The sequence below is a fragment of the Ovis aries genome, chromosome 11 (assembly GCF_016772045.2).
Source record: "Ovis aries strain OAR_USU_Benz2616 breed Rambouillet chromosome 11, ARS-UI_Ramb_v3.0, whole genome shotgun sequence".
Classification (NCBI taxonomy): domain Eukaryota; kingdom Metazoa; phylum Chordata; class Mammalia; order Artiodactyla; family Bovidae; genus Ovis; species Ovis aries.
The window spans coordinates 23,560,538-23,579,213 of NC_056064.1; the positions used below are offsets into that span (position 1 = coordinate 23,560,538).

Below are 18,676 nucleotides of genomic sequence, written 5' to 3' on the forward strand. Positions count from 1 at the left end.
TCTGAATCCCACGATTCCAGGTCTTTTGTGATTGCCGTGCAAGGCGGGAGAATCCAACCTGGTCTTGAAATGCTCCTCCCTGCCTGGTCCTTGGGCTGCCCTTGTGATCTTCAAATGCTTGGACCTAGGCCTGTGTCCCTTTTGGGTCTGTGAACACTTGGCCCAAGTGGTCTCCTACCTGGGTGATAACCTGGGTGTCTCTGCAGACTGTAGGGGCCTGAATGAGCGCATCTCTCAGCCGTGTCTTCCCTAGAATACACTGACAGACAGCACGCATGGTACATATGAGTGCTGATAAGGACAGATAAGGCAGGGGGGCCGGAAGTGTCCAAAGTTTCTGTGACGGCAGCCGCACTTCTCTCTCTCACGCGAAAACACATCAGATGATGTGCTCCAATGATGGGCTCGCCAGGAGCTCCCTCTAACTGCTAAAGTAAGTACTTTGCAAAAGGAATTTTGTTATTATTATTAGTTACCCCACATGACTCCTGGGCCAAGGCTGTGAGTTGCATCTGGCTCACCCTGGGGCTCCATCCTGTGGTTCAGCAACCCTAGGGAGGAGAGCAGGGAAGCATTCTGGGAGCAAGTCAGGGTAGGTTTGCTTAGGTCTCCTGTCCACTCCTGAACCAGGAGGATGAAGCCCTGGTTGGCCTGGCCTGGACCGGTGTTCCCCCAGAAGCTGATGGAGCACAGAGCTGTCTTGCTCAGAGAGATGCCTAATGGATGCAAGACAGGCAGGACCCAAGGGGGCCTTTGTGCCTGCTGAGTGTCTCCTGAGTCTGGGGTGGGTGCAGTAGGGATGACAGATCCGGGTGTGGAGTGGACGTCCAATGGGAAGCCAGTGGTTTGCGCAGCCCTAGAAGGTGAACCACGTGATTCTTCCTTTCCTGGTGAAGGTGGGGGTGGAGGGTGCAGCCTGAACCAAGGCCCGCCAGGCTCCTGCTGAGCAGCCCGCTACCTTGGAGCAGAGGACCCCACACTGGGCACTCCCAGCCCTGGACTGGGCTGGCCCCTCTGCTGTCCCCAAAGGGCTGAGGCCCCTTCTTGCCTTGCCTGCAGACGAGGAGTCAAGAAAATAAAAATGCCTGTGCCCTCTGTCTACGACCTGGGCATTGCCCTCTGCCCCCACAGCGCAGACTCCCAGCTCTGGGGAAGGGGGACCAATGGGAGAGGCCATTGCTTGGTGGAGGGGGCCTGGCAGCCCGTCTGTGACCATCTCCCCTTCCAAGGTGGAACCAGTGGTTAAGAACCTGTCTGCCAATGCTGGAGACCTAGGAGATGCAGGTTCGATCCCTGAGTTGGGAAGATTCCCTGGAGGAGGGCATGGCCAGCCACTCTAGTATTCTTACCTGGAGAATCCCATGGACACAGGAGCCTGGTGGGCTGTAGTCCATAGGGTTGCAGAGAGTCGGACACGGCTGAACGACTGAGCATGCACCCTAGGCTGCTCAGGGTATGTGCCACGCCCTTCTACGGGGCTCTCATGAGTGAGCGCCTGCCGTGTGCCAGGCAGGGTCAGCCCTGGTGCAGACAGAGATGAGGACTCACTCGCCTGTGGCTCCAGAGGGAAAGGCAGAGACAGGGCGCCACCCGCCACCTCCGCCACTGTCTGCAGGAGCTCAGCACTGCTGGCCTCTGTCTCGACGCTCCAGGGCGGCATCTGAGCAGCACAGACCGGTGCCTGTGTAAGTGAGGGCGCTGGTAGGAGCGTGTGTGTGATCTGAGTGTGTGCCTGGGTGTGTTTGTACGGGGAGTTGTGTGTGCCTGAGGTGTACACATGGGTGTTTTTGTCTGCATGCTCTTGCATGTGAGTGTGCAGTACCCGTGTGCACATGTACATGGATGTCTGTTGATGTGTGTGAGCATGTGTGTGCCGGTGTGTACCTGTGGGTCCCATGTGTACCTGTGTGCTCGTGTGTGTGTGTGTGTGTGTGCGCGCGCGCCCCGGGCCCATGTGGGTGCATGTATACTGTGTCCACAAGTGTGCAGGTGTGATCACAGGTTGTGGGCTGGTTTATCTGGTAGGGTGAAGTGGAAAGGCCAAGGTCCCACCTCTGGCAGCCCCAGGAAGTTGGTGTGGGGCCCCCGTCTGCAGGGCTCCCAGCTGGGTCTCTCTCCTCCTACCCCCACCCACCCAGGCACAATCATGGGAATCCTCAGCCTCCGTGGGTTCCAGGAAGCCTGGGCGGTGTGGGGCAGAGCTGCCAACTTGGGCTGTGGTGCAATCTGCCAGCCGAGCCCTTCCGGAGCTGCGGGTTCCTCCGGGTGAGGGGAAGCTGCCCTCTTCGACCTCCCCTGCCTGTCTTGGTGCGTCCTGGGGGCCAGGACACACCTCCCACCCCACGGCCTCACCCACAGGAAGCTGGGTTGGGGGGCAGGCGATGGGGGAGGTGCCACAGTGGGTGCCCCGCCCCTCATGGGAAGCCGTGGACCCCGCTGCTCCCAGGCTGCTGCAGTCTTGCCAACAACTCCGGGGACATCGCTGGACCAGGCGCCCCTCTGCCACAACCATGTTTGGCAGGAAGCGCAGCGTCTCCTTTGGGGGCTTCGGATGGTGGGTAACAGATGGGAGGGCTGGGGAAGGAGTGGAAGGGAACTTGGCTGTGAAGCCTGGTTGAGCCTCTGGCTGGGACCCGGTCGGTATTGCGAGGGTGGGGGGATACTTTCAGATTGCCTGGGCCAGATGGAGATGGAAGATCCTGGGGGGATGGGGGGGCATCAGACACCAGGCTTTTCCTCCCTGACCCTTGGGTACAATCTTCGAGGGAATTCAGAGGTCGGAGCTGGAGCCAGTATGACTCTGTGGCTGATGAATGTGTGTGTCTGTATCGTGCATTTTCATATACGTGTGTGTGCACCTGTGATGATTGCGAGCGTGTGTGTGTATCTGAGACTATGTGTGTAGGTGAGCATGTCTGTCTGACTGGGTGTGAGGTGTGGGTGTGCCTGCGTGTGTGACCCTGTGTTTCTGGGTGCACCTCTGAGCTTCTGGACCTGCTCGTGTTCTTGTCTGTGCATGTGTGTTATGCTCCCGTCTGGGTCATCTTTGTGACTTCGCTGCAGGGAGAGTGCAGGCCTTTGGGCGGCCTCCTCTGGGCAGGGGTGAGCAGTGAGCCCAGAGCCGGCAGCAGGCTTGCCTCCAGGGGCCCGCCCCCTCCCTCCCCTGCAGCCAATCCTAGCTCTGTCCGAGCCTCAGCAGCTGGTTCTGTGCTCTGACCTCTCCCCTCACCGCCTGTGCCCGCCTTTTGCCCTGGAGTTTCTGTCTGAGACCCGGGAGAGGCTCTTTTCCTCTCTGGAGGGCCAGAAAGTGGGGGAAACTGAGGTCAAAGACTTGTCTCTGGTTACCAGCTGCTGGCAGCTTCTCCTCCACTGGGGAGCTGGGTCTAGTGGTTTTCATTATCGGTTTCCTTTCAGCTTCTAGGCTGGGAGCGCTGTCAGAAAAGAGGTTCCCAGTGCTGGGTGGGAGGAGGGTGGCCAGGGCTGTCCTGGTGTGGAAGCTGGGTGGCCCGTGGTTGGGGGCATGAACGGTGAGGGAGAGTGGGAGGAAGCACAGGGGCTCCCAGACATGGGATGGCAGGGCTTCCCAGTGAGGGTGAGGGGTCAGGGTGGGCATTGTGCCAGGATGGCTGCTGGCAGGGAGGAGATGCTGCAGTTGGTTGAGGGCTAAATTACAGATTCCTGGAGCCCTGGTCCACCCCAGACAGTACAGAGAATCTCGGGGGTGGTATTTTCAGAGCTCTGTTGGATGCTGGGGTGAGTGTCCACTAGCTCTGGGGTGGACCAGGTGATGTGAATGAATGGCAATGGGGTGGGAGAGGAATCTGGGGGCCTTGGTTTCCTGAAAGGGAAAAGCTCAGTTGTCACGGCTGCCCTATCTCCCCATCTCAGCCCTGCCAGACCATCGGCCCCGCCCTCGGAGGCCACACCCCAGCGTGCGAACCCTGTTGCCTGAGGAGGTGTGGATGTGGGTGCCGGGACCGAGCTGCTGTGGCCCAGAGTGTGACCCAGAGTGTAGGCAGCTGGCGGGTGGTCGAGGGGAGCGAGAGGGTGCCGTGCGGGGAGCCCAGGGCTACGGTGCTGCTGCACCTTTGCTCTTTGAGGAACCCAGATGGACACTTCTGCTCTCCAGATCTGTTCCCCCCCCCCCCCGTATAAGTGAGAAATTTCTGCCTTACCCACGGCACAAGGATGCTGTAAAGAAGGAAAAGAGATTCCTTGAGGAAATGTAAAATCAAAGGGCTTTTGGGTCGGGGTTGCAGTTGGGTCACTGTGGATGACAGATATTCCAGCAGAATGCAAGGATCTGCTTCCTGGGTTTACCTTACTCCTCTATATGGTGGATGGGATGGGAGAGGAGGAGGGTCTGCATTCCAGAGGTGGGAATGAGACCCCTGGGGACCCCGTGGAAGCCCCGAGGAAGGGGCTTAGGAGGCATGTGCAGAAGAAGCTGGGAGGAGGGACCTGGGCTAGGAACCTCGGGTGTGGCTTGTTTTGCTGTCGGGAACTGAGACCCGAAGGTGCTGGGGGTTTACTCAGAGTGAAAGGACCCCGCCCCCAGCTCCAGGGCTTGCTGCTGACTTGAGATTTCTGGGGCAGCTCTGCATCCTCACCGTGTGGCTCCTGACACCCGTCCCCTCCCCCTGCTGACCCCAATCAGAGGTAACAGCAGACAGAGTGGTGCTGGGGCCTTCATTTCCCTCCTGGTTGTGGAAACTCTGAGAGGGGCTGTTGCATGTCAGATTCTCCATCTCAGTCCAGGGGCTCATGGACTGGGAGGAGGCTGGACTGGATTTTTAATTCCTGAAATATCTGGGAAAAGACAGATGCTGAGAAGAGACCAGGGGGACCAGCATGGGGAAAATGTGAAATGTGAAAAGCAGTGAAACTTTTAGACCACAGCTCAAGGGTGTAAGAGAGATAATTGGGAAGCTTGTGGCAGAGCTGAGCTGCTGAACAGGGGTGGCTGTAAGAACTTTCCAGGGTCTCTAGCTTGGTGGCACTAATAGTGATGATTGGTGATGGTTGGATGGCATCACTGACTCAATGGATATGAGTTTGAGCAAACTCCAGAAGGTGGTGAAGGACAGGGAAACCTAGCTCGCTGCAGACCTTGGGGTCTCAAAGAGTCGGACATGACTTAGCGACTGAACAATGGAAGAACAACCGTGGTGATGATGGCATGGGGCAGTGGTGACGCTGATGGTGACGTGACACTGGTGTTTGTGACCCCTAAACAAGAGGAGACACGGACAGTGGGAATCTCACCTCCCTTTCTGAATCTGGAGAGAGGAAGGGGCCTCTTTTACCAGCCATAAGGGCTGGCATATGCAGAGGTAAAAATAGAAGCCTTGAAGCCCTGCCTTGTCTTCCAGCGAGGGTGGGCGCAGGCTGGGCGGAGTTGCTGGCTGCGGGGACCGTCTGCCACAAACGTGATCTGCTCTGAGCTCCCGTGCCCGACAGATCCCACCCGCCACGCGCCCTGTAGCTTGCTGTCAGGTTCTGTCCCAGGAGCGGCTTGTGCCCCCTTGGGGGGTAGTGGTAGTTCCCTGAGGAGGAGGGTCCCTGGCGCTGGAGGTTGTGGCATCTTTCTAAAGCAGAAATATCCATGCATTGATTGTCCAGCTGCTGTGACCACCCCCCCACCCCGACTCCGAGGCTGGGTTGCAGAGTCCTCTAGTGGAGTGTGGGTTACAAAGGGAGATGACATTCCAAGTGGTTAGGGTCTGGAGTCAGGTGCTGGGATCCAGTCTGGACCAGTGATTTTGAGCTGGTTTCCTCATCTCTAAGGTAGAATAACAGGACCCATCTCACCTGGTTGTGAGTGGCTTCAGCCCTCCTAGAGCTTCCAGTCCTCCCTTCCCCAGACTGGAGGAGCACTTCAGCATTGTCCCCTGCAGGGCCCTGTGGGGTCTGTGGTCTGGGCTGGCCACAGGACCTGTCACCTGCGGGTGCTAGGTGGGAGCCTTCAGCCCCCACACTGACGGAAGCCCTTGCTTTTCTCTTGGCAGGATCGACAAGACCATGCTGGCGAGCCTGAAGGTCAAGTAAGTAGCCACTTCCTGTTATGTAAAGGTCAGAGGTAACAGCAGACAGAGCGGTGCTGGGACCTTCATTTCCCTCCTGGTTGTGGAAACTCTGAGTGGGGCTGTTGCATGTCAGATTCTCCATCTCAGTGCAGGGGCTCATGGACTGGGAGGAGGCCGGACTGGGTTTTTGATTCCTGAAATATCTGGGAAAAGACAGATGCTGGGAAGAGACCAGGGGGACCAGCATGGGGAAAATGTGAAATGTGAAAAGCAGTGAAACTTTCAGGCCACAGCTCAAGGGTGTAAGAGAGATAATTGTATTCTCAATCACTGTAACTTTTATATGGAGTCCTAGTCCCATGGGGTTGTCTTACCGACATTCCCACCTACTTGGAAGATTGTGCCACACAGTTCTAGGACCTGACAAAACACCCCAGTGTGTGTGTGTGTGTGTGTGTGTGTGCGCGTGTGTGGTCAGTTGGTCACTGAGTCATCTGTCATCCTGAACAGCCTGGCCTCGGGGGCTCTCTGAGAATTCCAGCACAGGATTCAGGGTCTGGGAATCATCTGCCTCCATTTACCACGTGTCTAACCATCTGCTGGGGAGCTCTGAGCAAGCACCCCTTTGTCCTAGAACCCTTAATGATCCCCTCTCATCGCCGTGGCTCCTTGTCCCTCCGTGTTTATGGCCAAACATTTTGTCTGCTTCTGGATCCTTTTTCCCCCTTGTGTGCCCAGCCGCTCAGTCATGTCCGACTCTTTGCAACCCCATGGACTGTAGCCTGCCAAGCTCCTCTGTCCATGGACTTTTCCAGGCAAGAATACTGGAGTGGGTTGCTGTTTCCTCCTGCAGGGGATCTTCCCGACGCAGGGACTGAGCCTGTGTCTCTTGTGTCCCCTGCACGGGCAGGCAGATTCTTTACCACTGCACCATCTGCATGAGATGCTAGGTGAGAAGCTTAGTTACTAAGGGGTGTAGAGTAGTAGGCATGGGTTTTTTTTCGATGCTGTCTTGAGATGTCTAATTCAATTTCACAAGCGTTTATTGAGGGCCTGGTTGTTTTAATTAGTAAAGATGATACATGTAACCCAGAAGGGAACTAGTATAAGGCAGAGTGAAGCGTTGAGGGCAAGGACCAATGTTGAGATTGGGACTTCAGTGGGGTCTCTGGGTACCTGGAGTCTGAGGGCTTAGGCCTTGGGAAGGTGTTGTTGAGAGGATTGTTTGGGATAGCCTGTAGGACAATGTTCCTTCTTATGCTTGGTTAAGAATCTTTTGATTGTAAGAAGCAAAAATCCAGTGTAATCTGGTTAAGCAAAAGATGAAATTTATGGAAAAAAAATCCCAGGGTGCCTCAGGGAACCCTGAGGTGGAGCTGAGCTCAGCAAGACTGAATAGGAACTGGAAATCCATCCCTCAAAATCCGAGCTGACTTCCCTGTGGAAAGTGATAAACGGATCCTAAAATTCACATGGAAAATTCAAGGATAGTCTTTTATTTTTAATAAGTTTTAAATTAAAATTTATTTATTTATTTTTGACTGCATCGGGTCTTAGTTGTGGTTCAAAGATAATCTTTGAAAAGAAGAACAAAGTTGGAGAATTATACTTCCTCATTTTAAACTTATTACCAAGTGACGGTAATCAAGAGAGTTCAGAACTGGCATAAAGACAGACGTATTGATCGATGGAATAGAATTCAGAGTCCAGAAATAAACCTTCACATTTGTGGTCAGTTGGTTTTCTTTTTTAAAAAATACCGACTTGTTTATTTTTGGCTATGCTGGGTCTTTGTTGCTGCGTGCAGGCTTTTTCTGGTGGCTGTGAGTGGGAACTACTCCTTGTTTTGGTGCCCGGGCTTCTCACTGCGGTCACTTCTCTTGTTGCAGAGCATGGGTACGAGGCGTGCGGGCTTCAGTAGCTGTGGCTTGCAGGCTCTAGAGCACAGGCTCAGGAGTTCTGATGCATGGGCTTAGATGCTCCCTGGCATGTGGAATTTTCCCAGACCAGGGATGGAACCCATGTCCCCTGCAATGGGAGCGCGGAATCCCTGCCTTTGGACCACCAGGGAAGTCCCCATCTGTTGATTTTCAACAAGTGTGTCATGACAGTTCAATGGAGAAAAACAGTCTTTGAACAAATGGTGTTGGACAATTGATATCTACATGCAAAAGGATGAAATTGAATCCTCCTCTCACACCATATACAAAAATTAACTCACAATGGATAAGAAGCATAAATGTAAGAGCCTAAACTATCAAAGAAAACACAGATGAAAGTCTTTGTGACCTTGGATAAGGCAATGGTTTTTTAGGTATGACAGTAAAAGCGCAAGCAACAAACCCAGTAAGAACAGCAAACTGATGAATTTAGCTTCATCAGAATAAAAAACTTTTGCATTACAAAGAACATCATCAGGAAAGTAAAATGATAGTGCACAGGATGAGAGGGAATATCTTCAAATCACGTATGTAATAGGGGACTTATATCTAAAACATATAAAGAACAACTCAGTAATACAAAGGCAAAAACAATGTAAAAATGGGCAAAGCCTTGAGAGTTCCCTGGTGGCCTAGTGGTTAGGATTCTGGGCTTTCACTGCTGTAGCCTGGGTGCAGTCCCTGGTGGGGAACTGAGATCCTGCAAGCTCCATGACGTGGTCAGAAAAAAATAAAACATGGGCAAAGACTCTGAATAGACATTTTTCCAAAGGAAATATATAAATGGCCAATAAGCAGATGAAAAGATGTTCAATGTTATTAGCCATCAGGGAAATGCAGTCAAAACCACAGTGAGATACTAACTCACCCTCACTAGAATGACGATAATTTAAAAAAAGACAGATAATAACAAGTGTTTTGTGAGAATGTAGAGAAATCGAAGCCTTATATACTGATGGTGGAAATGTAAAATGTCACAACTGCTTTGAAAACCAGTTTGGCAGATCCAAACTTCATAGTCACGCAGTGGATAAGAATCTGCCTGCCAGAGTAGGGACATCGGTTTGATCCCTGGTCTGGGAAGATCCCATATACTACGGACCCACTGAGCCCACGAACCGCAACCATGTGCTGCAGCTCCTGAAGCCCGTGAGACCTAGAGCCTGTGCTCCGCGACAAGGGAGGCCACTGCTATGAGAAGCCTGTGTGCCACTTCTAGAGAGAAACCCCTGCTGTCCACAACTAGGAAAACCTGTGTGCAGCACCGAAGACCCAGCACAACCACGAACAAACACATACAGCAGTGTGTGCATGTCAAAAAGAATTTGGCAGTTTCTTAAAACGGTAAACACAGAATTACCATGTGACCATCAATTCCGTTCTTAAATATACATCCAAGAGAAATGAAAACGTATGTCCATACAGAAACTTGTACATGAATGTTCATAGCAGCATTATTAATAATAGCCCAAAGTGGATATAATCCAAATGTTCATCAACAGATGGATGGATAAACAAAATATAGTGTCACCACGCAATGGTATATTATTTAGTCATAAAAGGGAATGAAGTAGTGATTCATGCTACAATGTGGATGAACCTTGAAAAGTTAGTCAGAGAAAATCTACATATTTTATTATTAAGCTTTTAATTTTGTCCTGGAGTATAGCTGATTAACAATGTGATAGTTTCAGGTGGTAAAGGGACTCAGCCACACATACACGTGTATCCATTGCCCCCCAAACTCCCCTCCCATCCAGGCTGCCATGTAACATTGAGCCGAGTTCCATGTGCTGTACAATAGGTCCTTGGGAAACCACATATTATATAATTCTATTTATGTGAAATGTCTCTGTAAGCAAATCCATGTGTGCTAAGTTGCTTCAGTCGTGTCTGACTCTTTGCCACCTCATGGAGTATAGCCTGCCAGGCTCCTCTGTCCATGGGATTCTTCAGGCAAGAACACTGGAGTGGATTGCCATTTCCTTCTCCAAAGAGACAGAAAATAGATTAGTAGTTTCCTAGGGCTGAGGAGGTTGTTGGGAAAATAAGGGGAGTGGATGTAAAAATACAGGCTTCTTTTTGGGTGATGAAAATGTTCTGGAACTAGTTCTTGGTACAAACTCTTGGTTCTTGGTTGTACAAACTTACGAATATACTAAAAACTCTTGAATTGTACATTTAGAAATGGTAAAAGTGAAAGTTGCTCAGTCGTGTCTGACTCTTTGCGACCCCATGGACTATACAGTCCATGGAATTCTCTAGGCCAGAATACTGGAGTGGGTAGCCTTTTCCTTCCCCAGGGTATCTTCCCAACCCAGGGATCAAACCCAGGTCTCCTGCATTGCAGGCTGATTCTTTACCAGCTGAGCTACAAGGAAGCCCAGAAATGGTGAATATAGTAAATAACTACATATAGGAAATAAACTACATCTCAATACAACTGTTAAAAAAAGAAAAAAAAGAGGGAATCCGATTGGCCCAGCTTGGTCCAATCAGTTTAGCCAGAGAGATGGGGTTTATGGATAAAACATGGCTGCTGCAGCCACCTCTCCCTGAGGGAAGGGTTAGTTCTCAGAGAAGGGTGAGCTGTGGGCTGGACAGGCACCATAGCAGGTTTTATCCAGCCACCCCCATGACCCTTAGGACCAAAAGGAAGATTGGCACCCACTCCCTAATCCTCCTCCCCACTGATACCTAAGATGAAGTTCTGCCCGGATGCCCAGGACATGGCTCTGTTTACCGGCAGGTCCTTAGGCTGCCTAGGGCATGTGCTTGGGCTCTGCCAGGAGCCCAGATGCTACCTTCCTTCTGCCTCTGCTGGGTGAGACATCTTTCTCTGCCAGTACAGCCCATTGGCTTCTCCACTGAGCACCAGGTACCCCTGGGCTGCAGCCAATGCTCCCAGTTTCCTCAGCTCCTCCGCCAGGGACCTGGTGTCCTTGACGTGAAGACAGTCAGCCATGTAACTCCTGAAAGTGTCCCTGAGCTACGCAGCTCTGAAGACGGGGGGTTCTGGCACTACTGTCATTGAGAACTTACTATATGCTCACTTTATTCTTGCTGCTTATTTAGCTGCACTGGTCATGGTTGCAGCCCGCAGGGTCGTCTGTCTTCGTCGTGGCTTGTGGCTCTTTAGTTGCAGCAGGTGGGATCTAGTTCCCTGACTGGGAATCGAACTCTGCCCCCCTGCATTGGGAACTTGGAGTCTTAGCTGCCACATCGCCCAGGTTCTCACTTTTCATTTCACAGTTTACCTGGTTTCACAGTCACCTGGTGAAGCAGCTACCACTACTGTCTGCACTTTACAGAAGAGAAAGGGAGGCTGGGGAGGTTGGGGAGTGTGACCCAGTCACCAGTGACTAGGTCGTGCAGCTGAAACTTGAATCCAGGTCTGTGCTTCATCCCTGGTTCAGTCCAGGTGCCGGATCCTTCTCAGCAACCCCCCATCCTACTTGCCCACTCTTTCCCCAGTGTAGACAGAATGCACCTCTGCCTCCACAACGCTGTGGGTAGAAGGGCCTAGCCCCCTGCTGAAAGCCCAGGTTGAGTGAGCTCTGGGGGATCTGAATGATAAAGACCTCCAGAAGCAAGAGGTGCCAGGTGTCCTGGAGCCACAGAGGGACAGTGGAGAGGGCAGTGGCGGCAGCACATGCAGAATAAAAAGTTGGGAGGCGGAGACTAGCGAATTGTTCACCTTTCCAGGCTCAGTTTTCCCATCTGTAAAATGGGATATTTGGACTGATGTCCAGTTTGCTGTCTTCAAGTTTTGATTTTTGGGAGTTTGCTTTCATGCCGTTCGTCCTTTTGCTTTTCTCCCAGGACCTTGATGATGGTGGGTGCTCACTGTTGAATAAGTGAATGCAGGCACGAATGAATGAATGCCTTTGAGAGCAGAGGCTCTGCAGGCTTCATCTCTGGCTCCCCGGAGCCTAACAGCTTACCTGGCATGTAGTAGGTTCTCATTCTGTATTTGCTGGATGATTCCGTTATGGGTCATCATGGTGATTAGCCCATCACATGAGGTGGAGGCTGGAGAGAAAGGCTGGGTCAGGAGGTGGGGGACAGCCCTTCTCCAGCCTGCTCCCAAGCCAGCTTGGGATGTGGTCTGTGTTGCAGTGGTTGAACCACCATCTGAGTGGATTCCCACAGAGCAGAGCTCAGGTTGGCAGGGCCAGTGTCTGCTAGTGGAGGTCCTTGAAGCAGCATCCAGGGGGGAGGACCTGAGCAGAGAGCTTCAGACTCTTTTCCCCATCATTTTTCTGCTGTCTCTTGCCCTCCCTTTCAGAGACTGCTGCTGCTTTGCTAAAGAAAGAGATGTGAGGGATTCCCTGGTGGTCCAGTGCTTAGGACTGTGCTTTCACTGAATAGGACTTGGGTTCAATCCCTGGTTGGGGAATGAAGATCCCATAAGCCCAGTGGTATGGCTGGGAAAAGAAAAAAAAAAAAAAGAGGAGATGGAAAGAGGTGTGTGCGTGTGTGTGCGTGTGTGTGTGTGTGCGTGTGTGTGTGTGTGTGCGCGTGTGTGTGCGCGCGCGCCTTGCTGTATGGGCTGGCCAAGCCATGCTCCAGCCGTTTGAGATGACCGTGGTGCACACTCACTGGCTATCGTGGGGCCGGTTGAGCATGGAGGTGGTTCAGGGCAGCTTGTCACTATTGCTGAACACAGTGTCACACACTCCTGCTGATGGGGCAGTTAGAACCCGTTGCCCTGTAGGGAAAAGAATCCACCTTTTAAATTGGTGGTCCCCATTCTTGGGCTTCCTGGGTGGCTCAGATGGTAAAGAATCTGCCTGCAATGCAAGAGACCCGGATTCGATCCCTGGGTTGGGAAGATCCCCTGGAGAAGGGAAAGGCCAGTGTGCTGGCCTGGAGAATTCCATGGACTGTATAGTCCATGGGGTCGCAAAGAATCAGACACGACTGAGCGACTTTCACTTTACTTCCCCATTCTTGGTCACTACACGTGGGCATCTCTAAATAGAGAGAAAGCTCATAAAAGGACCCAGAGGTCACGGTGCCGTCTTATTTCTTCTTCAGGAGAAGGGAGGGGAGGACCTGGAGGGGCTGTGTGCCCAGCAGCCTGGCTGGGGCAGCATTTCAGCCATCCTGTGGTTTGGTCAGAAGACCCCGCACAGCCATCCCAACTCGAGGCTTCAGATTTCACCAGCTAAGAATTCAAAATCCTATTAGAAGGGAGGGGACCACGTAGACCAGCAGCAGACGCTATGTCTCAGCATACCTCCTCTTGGCCCCTGGGATCCCTGATGAAGTGGCTGGATCCACTGTCCCTGCAGGAGGGGGGCCTTGCCACATCCAGAAAGCTCAATCTCTCGCTGTGTCACAGCCCTTTCAAACCCATGGTTTCCGTCCCCATCCTGTGAGGATTCCTTATGATTCCCTTATAGACATGCGCCTCTCCAGCTTCCCTTGGTGTGGTTAGCATACATTCTCGGGGGTGGTGGGGGAGAGCGAGGCCAGGGCCCAGGCGCCTATGCATCAAGTCTCTGCTTCCAGCTTTCCAGCCTTCCTTCCAGAAGGCCTGTCCCTCCCCGGCCCACCCCTTGATTCCAGTGTGATGCCTTTTTCATGCATCGGTTGAGGGCCCTGGTCGCCGATTCATTTCTCCCATCTTTGACCACTACGTCTCTGTTTACTGTGGATTATAAGAATCCTTGAGGCACCACAAAGATGTTCTAGAAGCTTCTGAGGCTGCCCCATCTCCATCAGCCCTTCTCCCACACACCCAGAGCATCTGCTGAGTTTGCTGGGGTTGCCAAGGATGGGGCGGGGGGTTTGAGGTTTTGGGGGTTAGAAAGCTAATCAGTTCAGCTCACATTTACTGGGCACCTGTAATCAAAGCCCAGTGTTGGGCCCTGGGGCTGGTGGGGAAGTAAAGATGAAAAAGACTTCTCCTTTCCACTGCAGGGAGCTTGGGTTTGATCCCTGGTCAGGGAACTAAGATCCCACATGCTGTGCAGCAAGGCCCCCCTGCCAAAAAAATGAATGACAGTCTCTGCTCATGAAAGCTTATAGTCTCACAGGGAGACAGACAGACAGTTGCAATGAGATGTGACAAGTGCTAGCACAGATTTCTCAGAGAGGATGGAGGGGGCTTTCTGGAGCTTCGTGGTACCTCAGCCATCTCCGATGGTGAGTGAGGTCAGCTCCCCAAGCAGCAGCACCAGCCTGCGGGCAGTGAGGTATGAATGGCGTGGGCTGGGAGGGACCTGAGTGCTGTTATTGCACCAGACGGATCACCGGGCGCTGGTTCGGGGACAGACTGGGCCAAGTCCAGGAGTGTGGGAGGGCTGTGTGGCTGGCTGGGCTTGCCTCTTTGGGTGGCCGGGAGCCGTGGAAAGACCCAGGCAGGGGAGTAACGTGGCCGCATTTGAGTCTGAAGGCCCTGCTGGCTGCCATCTGCTGACCCATTGGAGAGATTGGAGGCTGGAGCTGGGCCAGTGGGGTTGGAGAGGTGGGGACAGATTGGAGAGCCCCCGAGGAGGTGGACTTCCCACCCTGGAGTTGCTTTGGATGTGGGAGGTGAGGGCCAGGGAAGCCGTCGAGGTGAAGCCTCAAGTTTCTCAGCAAGCCCTTGAGTGGATGTTGGTCCCGTGTATGGGGATGGGGGAATTTGGGCAGCTAGGGATGGAGGGAGAGAGTAAGGCTTTTGTAAACAACGGTAACTATCTTTGGCTGCCCTGGGCCTTCGTCGCTACTCGCAGGCTCTCTCTCCCTGCGGTGCGTGGTTTCTCTCTTGCGGAGCACAGGCTCTAGGTGTGCGGGCGTCAGTAGTTGTGGCTCGTGGGCGTCCTTGCTCTGCACGTGGGATCTTCCCTGGCCAGGGATGGAACCCGAGTATCCATCCTACCCTGACTCAGGTATTCTTAACCACTGGGCCACCAGAGGAGTCCGAGAGTAAGGCTCTGCATATACAGCCTCTGTCCCTCCTTTCCCTTCTCCCCTCCCAGGCAGCTGGATTAAGTCCCGACCTTTAAGCCTACCTGCCCCGCCCCCCGCCCCCGCCCAGAGAAGGGCGTGGAGGAGAAGAGCAGCATTTGAGGGGTGCTGGAGCTGGTGGGGGGCCAGGGAAGCGGGCTGGGCAGGTCCCTCTCCCTGGTCTTGCAGGCAGAGCTGGTGGTGGTCCTGGACTCCTCTCTGCCCCAGCCCCTGTGCACCAGGTGTACCTCTGGCAGGTGAGCACCAAGTGAGTGCTAGTTGGTTCTACTGCGCTTGTCACCGACAGCTGGCCACACGGGGAATGCAGGGAAACCGCTTGCAGACACGTTCCAGGTGGCACAGAGAGGAACATCCCCGTTTCTGTCTCAAGCATCAGCTCTGGTCTATTGATTCTTTAGGCTAGTCCCCAGGACTGTGAACGACGCTGGCTGTGTAGGTGTGTGTGGGCATGTGTGCATGCTTGCCCGTGCAGGTGGACATGAGCTTTGAGGGCCCGTGTGGGAGACTGTGTGGTGCCTTTTTTGGCTTTAGCGAGTTCCTATGGTAACCACGAACATGCCTGTTTTGGGATCTGGAGTCGTGGGGCGTGAGTGGCTACAAGGAGAACCAGGCAGGCGGGTGCTTAGCTGGCATTTGGGCTGTGGCCTGATTTCATTGCCAGGCACGAGGGAAGCACCTGGAGGTGCCGTTTGCCAGGCAGCAAGGTCTGCAAACCCCGGGGTGATTTGTGTGCTCCTGGCCCTCCTCCGGGCAGGTCCCCACCATGCCCAGGAAACCCTGGTGAGTCCCTATTCTGATTTCTTGATGGGCACGCAGCTCCCTGGGTCTTGACCAGGTCTGGTGGGCTATCTGATGATGGGCAGCAGAGAGCCAGCTGGCAGTTCTGGCCAGTAGATACTGGACACTGGGGCTCTTCTGAGATGGGTGTGGGAAGGCGGGCAGGAGGGGCTCTGCTTATTCCCTGGGCCCCGTTGGGGGTGTTTTCCGTGTGGCTGGCGAGCTGAATGGTGCTTGTTGATCCCGTGGGACAGGGTTGACGGGGACAGGGGCAGGGATACGGGGGAGCAGGATGCAGATGGGGCACCCTGAGACCTGCCAGCCCAGCTCCAACCATCCTGGGGGCTTCCCCTCACCCCATTCAGCTCCCTGAAAGTCCTTGCTGAGCCCCAGGGCTCTGGCCATGCCCTTGACCTTCCTCAGAGGCCTGCTGGCCTGTCCTGGATGGGAAGACCCTGAGTCCCGAGGGGAGGAGGCTGGGGGACTCTGCCTGGGTCACCAGGAGTCGGACCTGGCCAAGGCTGGGGGAGATTTGCTCCCACTGGGCTTTGACGAGAGGCTCTGATGCCCACCCTGCGTGTCCTGTGCTTCCTGTCTGCACACTGTGCACTGTGGGGTTGGTCAGGACCCCCTGCATCCCCTTGGAGAGGCTGCTGATGGATGGGTGCCCAGGAGGCACTCAGGGGTGTCTGGAGGTGGGGGGTGCTGCCTGCTTCTCTCGCCTTCCTCCTGCTGGTTCCTCTGGGGCTGGGAGCAGGGAGTGGGGATGGGGGGGTCAGGAGGGGATGTAGATGGCCCCCCTGGCTTGTGCTAGGAGGCCCCTTCAGGAGCTGCTGCTCCTCCTGCCTCTGAGGGGTCCCTGGGTGAGGCTGTGCTGGGGATGGGGGCCATGTGGCAGGGGTTGCTGGGTCTCACTGGGGGGCTGTAGTCCTGGTGAAGGGCAAGGGGAGCAAGGAATTAGACGTTCTATGCTTTTTCCTGACCATCTTGGCCTTCCCTCTTGAAGGCCAAGTCCAAGCCTAATTCCCAACACCTTTCCTTGGGAGCCTTGGAAAAGGAAGGCAGGGAGCCTTCAAGAGAGATCCCCGGCTCTCTGGAGTCCTTGAATCTTAGGGCTTGATTAGCCACTATGTGAATCCCTTGTGCCCCTAAAACCAGTCACCCAGCTTGAACTTGATTACCTCCAGTGACAGGGAGATCATTACCTTATAAATATGCCTGTTCTATTCCAATATGGCTCTGATTGGTCAAAGCTGACCATTATTTTCAGCTGATATCTCTGTAACTGCCACTGCTTGGTCCCACATCTCCTGTCCCTAAACAAGGCTAATAATCCTTTCACTTGAGAGCCCCCTGGACTTTGGAAGGTGGCTCCTGTTCCCTGATTTTTCTCTTCCGGGTCATCCCTGGCCTCTTTGGCTCTGTTTGGGACTTCTCACCAAAGTGTTCAGGTTTTGTAGGCTTCATTTCAAAGCCTGGACAAAGGAGTTGGCCTAGGCAGCTTGTAGGAGCCTGATGGACCTGATGATGGACAATGAGAAGTCATTGGCTTCAACCTCCTTATTTACAGATGAGTACACGGAGGCCCCAAGTGGGGATGTCTCAACCTAGACGGCCCAGCACAGAGGTTGCTGGGTGCAGGGCTAGGACATGAGAGGTTGGCTCTGTGCGTCTGTGCAGTGCCTGACTCCTTTTCTGCTTCCCCATCCGCTCCTCCATCTTCGCCACTTGCTGATTTAGGACCTGGTCTTGTCTTTCTGAAGACAGACCTGATGCCTGCTGGGATCTGGCAGGGCTGGGAGGGGCCTGGGGGGAACAGCAGGCACACATCGGTGCTCTGCCAAAATGCTGCCCATCTCCCCAGACCTTCCACGTGACAGGAGAAGCTGGAATTCCAGAGTTTTCAGCAACAACTTGACAAGCAGCTCAAGACTTAAAAACAAACCACATGCGACCCATCCTGTAGGCCGGATGCACCCCACCTGTGTGCCCCTTCTGCTGCAGGGGGGTCAGCCCTGTGTGTCTCAGCTCCCTTCTCCCTGGGATCGATTCTGTGATCCCTTCTCCCCAAGTCACCCCTCGCTGGTGCTTTCACCCCCTGCCTTCAGCTGTTGACTAGTCATTTCCTGCTCTGGCCCCAGACTGGACTCACTCTCAATTGACCTTTTCTCTCTTCCAAATCCAGTTCTTTCCCTGTCACTGGATTGTGAAGCCCCTGAGTCATGGGGGTTGGTCCTCTCCCGCCCTCCTCCTGGTTCAGGCTCATTATCTCCTGCCCAGACAGTGACAAAGCCTAATTACCTCCTCCTCGGGCCTCCGCCAGCTCTGACTAATTCATCATCCTCACAGCTCCAAGGAGGCCTGGATCTGCGTCCGACCTTGTTAGTGCAGATTCCACTCGGACTTGTCCCTGGGGCCTTGGTTGGGGGCTGGGCAGTCTCTGGTTGTGTTTACTCCTCAGTGACTTCTCTTCCTGGCGTTAGCATCCACTCACTGTGGTCTGCAGCAAATAGTTGGATCCTCCGTGGCCTCCAACCAAAGTAGTGGTTCCCAAGCTTTTCTGGGAAGCTTAAGAAAAAGAAAAATTAAACTTAGGCATAAGAAAAATTCTTATGTCCAGATTGCACTCAATTCCAGATTTGGAAATCAGTGCCCAGGGTGCCCAAATTTGGAAATCAATTCCAAATTAGGACTCAGTGCCAGCACTTTATTTATTTATTTAGCTCAATCTTTTTTTCAAAAAAATTTTTTTAATTAGAAAAGTTTTTATTTTTGGCTGCGCTGGGTCTTCATTGCTGCATTTGGGCTTTCTCTGGTTGCGGCGAGCAGGGGCTACTCTCCATTGCAGTGCACAGGCTTCTCTTGTGGAGCACAGGCTCTGGAGTGCATGCTCAGCAGTTGCAGCGCGCAGGCTTAGCTCCTCCTCAGCATGTGGGGATCTTCCCGGAGCAGAGGTTGAACCCATGTCCCCTG

The 18,676-nt window shown here is 53.6% G+C and overlaps 1 protein-coding gene across 8 annotated transcripts in view; it reads left to right on the forward strand.

Annotated features, from left to right (window-relative positions):
- RAP1GAP2 (RAP1 GTPase activating protein 2) overlaps positions 1 to 18,676 on the forward strand; it is a 201,350-nt gene that overhangs the window by 15,758 nt on the left and 166,916 nt on the right. For 6 of the 8 annotated variants that reach the window (XR_006061142.1, XM_027975123.2, XM_042255514.1 and 3 more), the window contains exons 1-2: positions 2,396 to 2,554; positions 6,009 to 6,044. Coding sequence is in view for 7 of the 8 variants with exons in the window: in XM_027975123.2 (XP_027830924.1) it covers positions 2,511 to 2,554; positions 6,009 to 6,044 (80 nt within the window). In the remaining variant the exon portion in view is untranslated. Of the gene's footprint in view, positions 1 to 1,491; positions 1,686 to 2,395; positions 2,555 to 6,008; positions 6,045 to 18,676 lie in introns of those variants that run through there. The other 2 variants (XM_042255515.2, XM_042255520.2) reach the window with 2 other exon arrangements.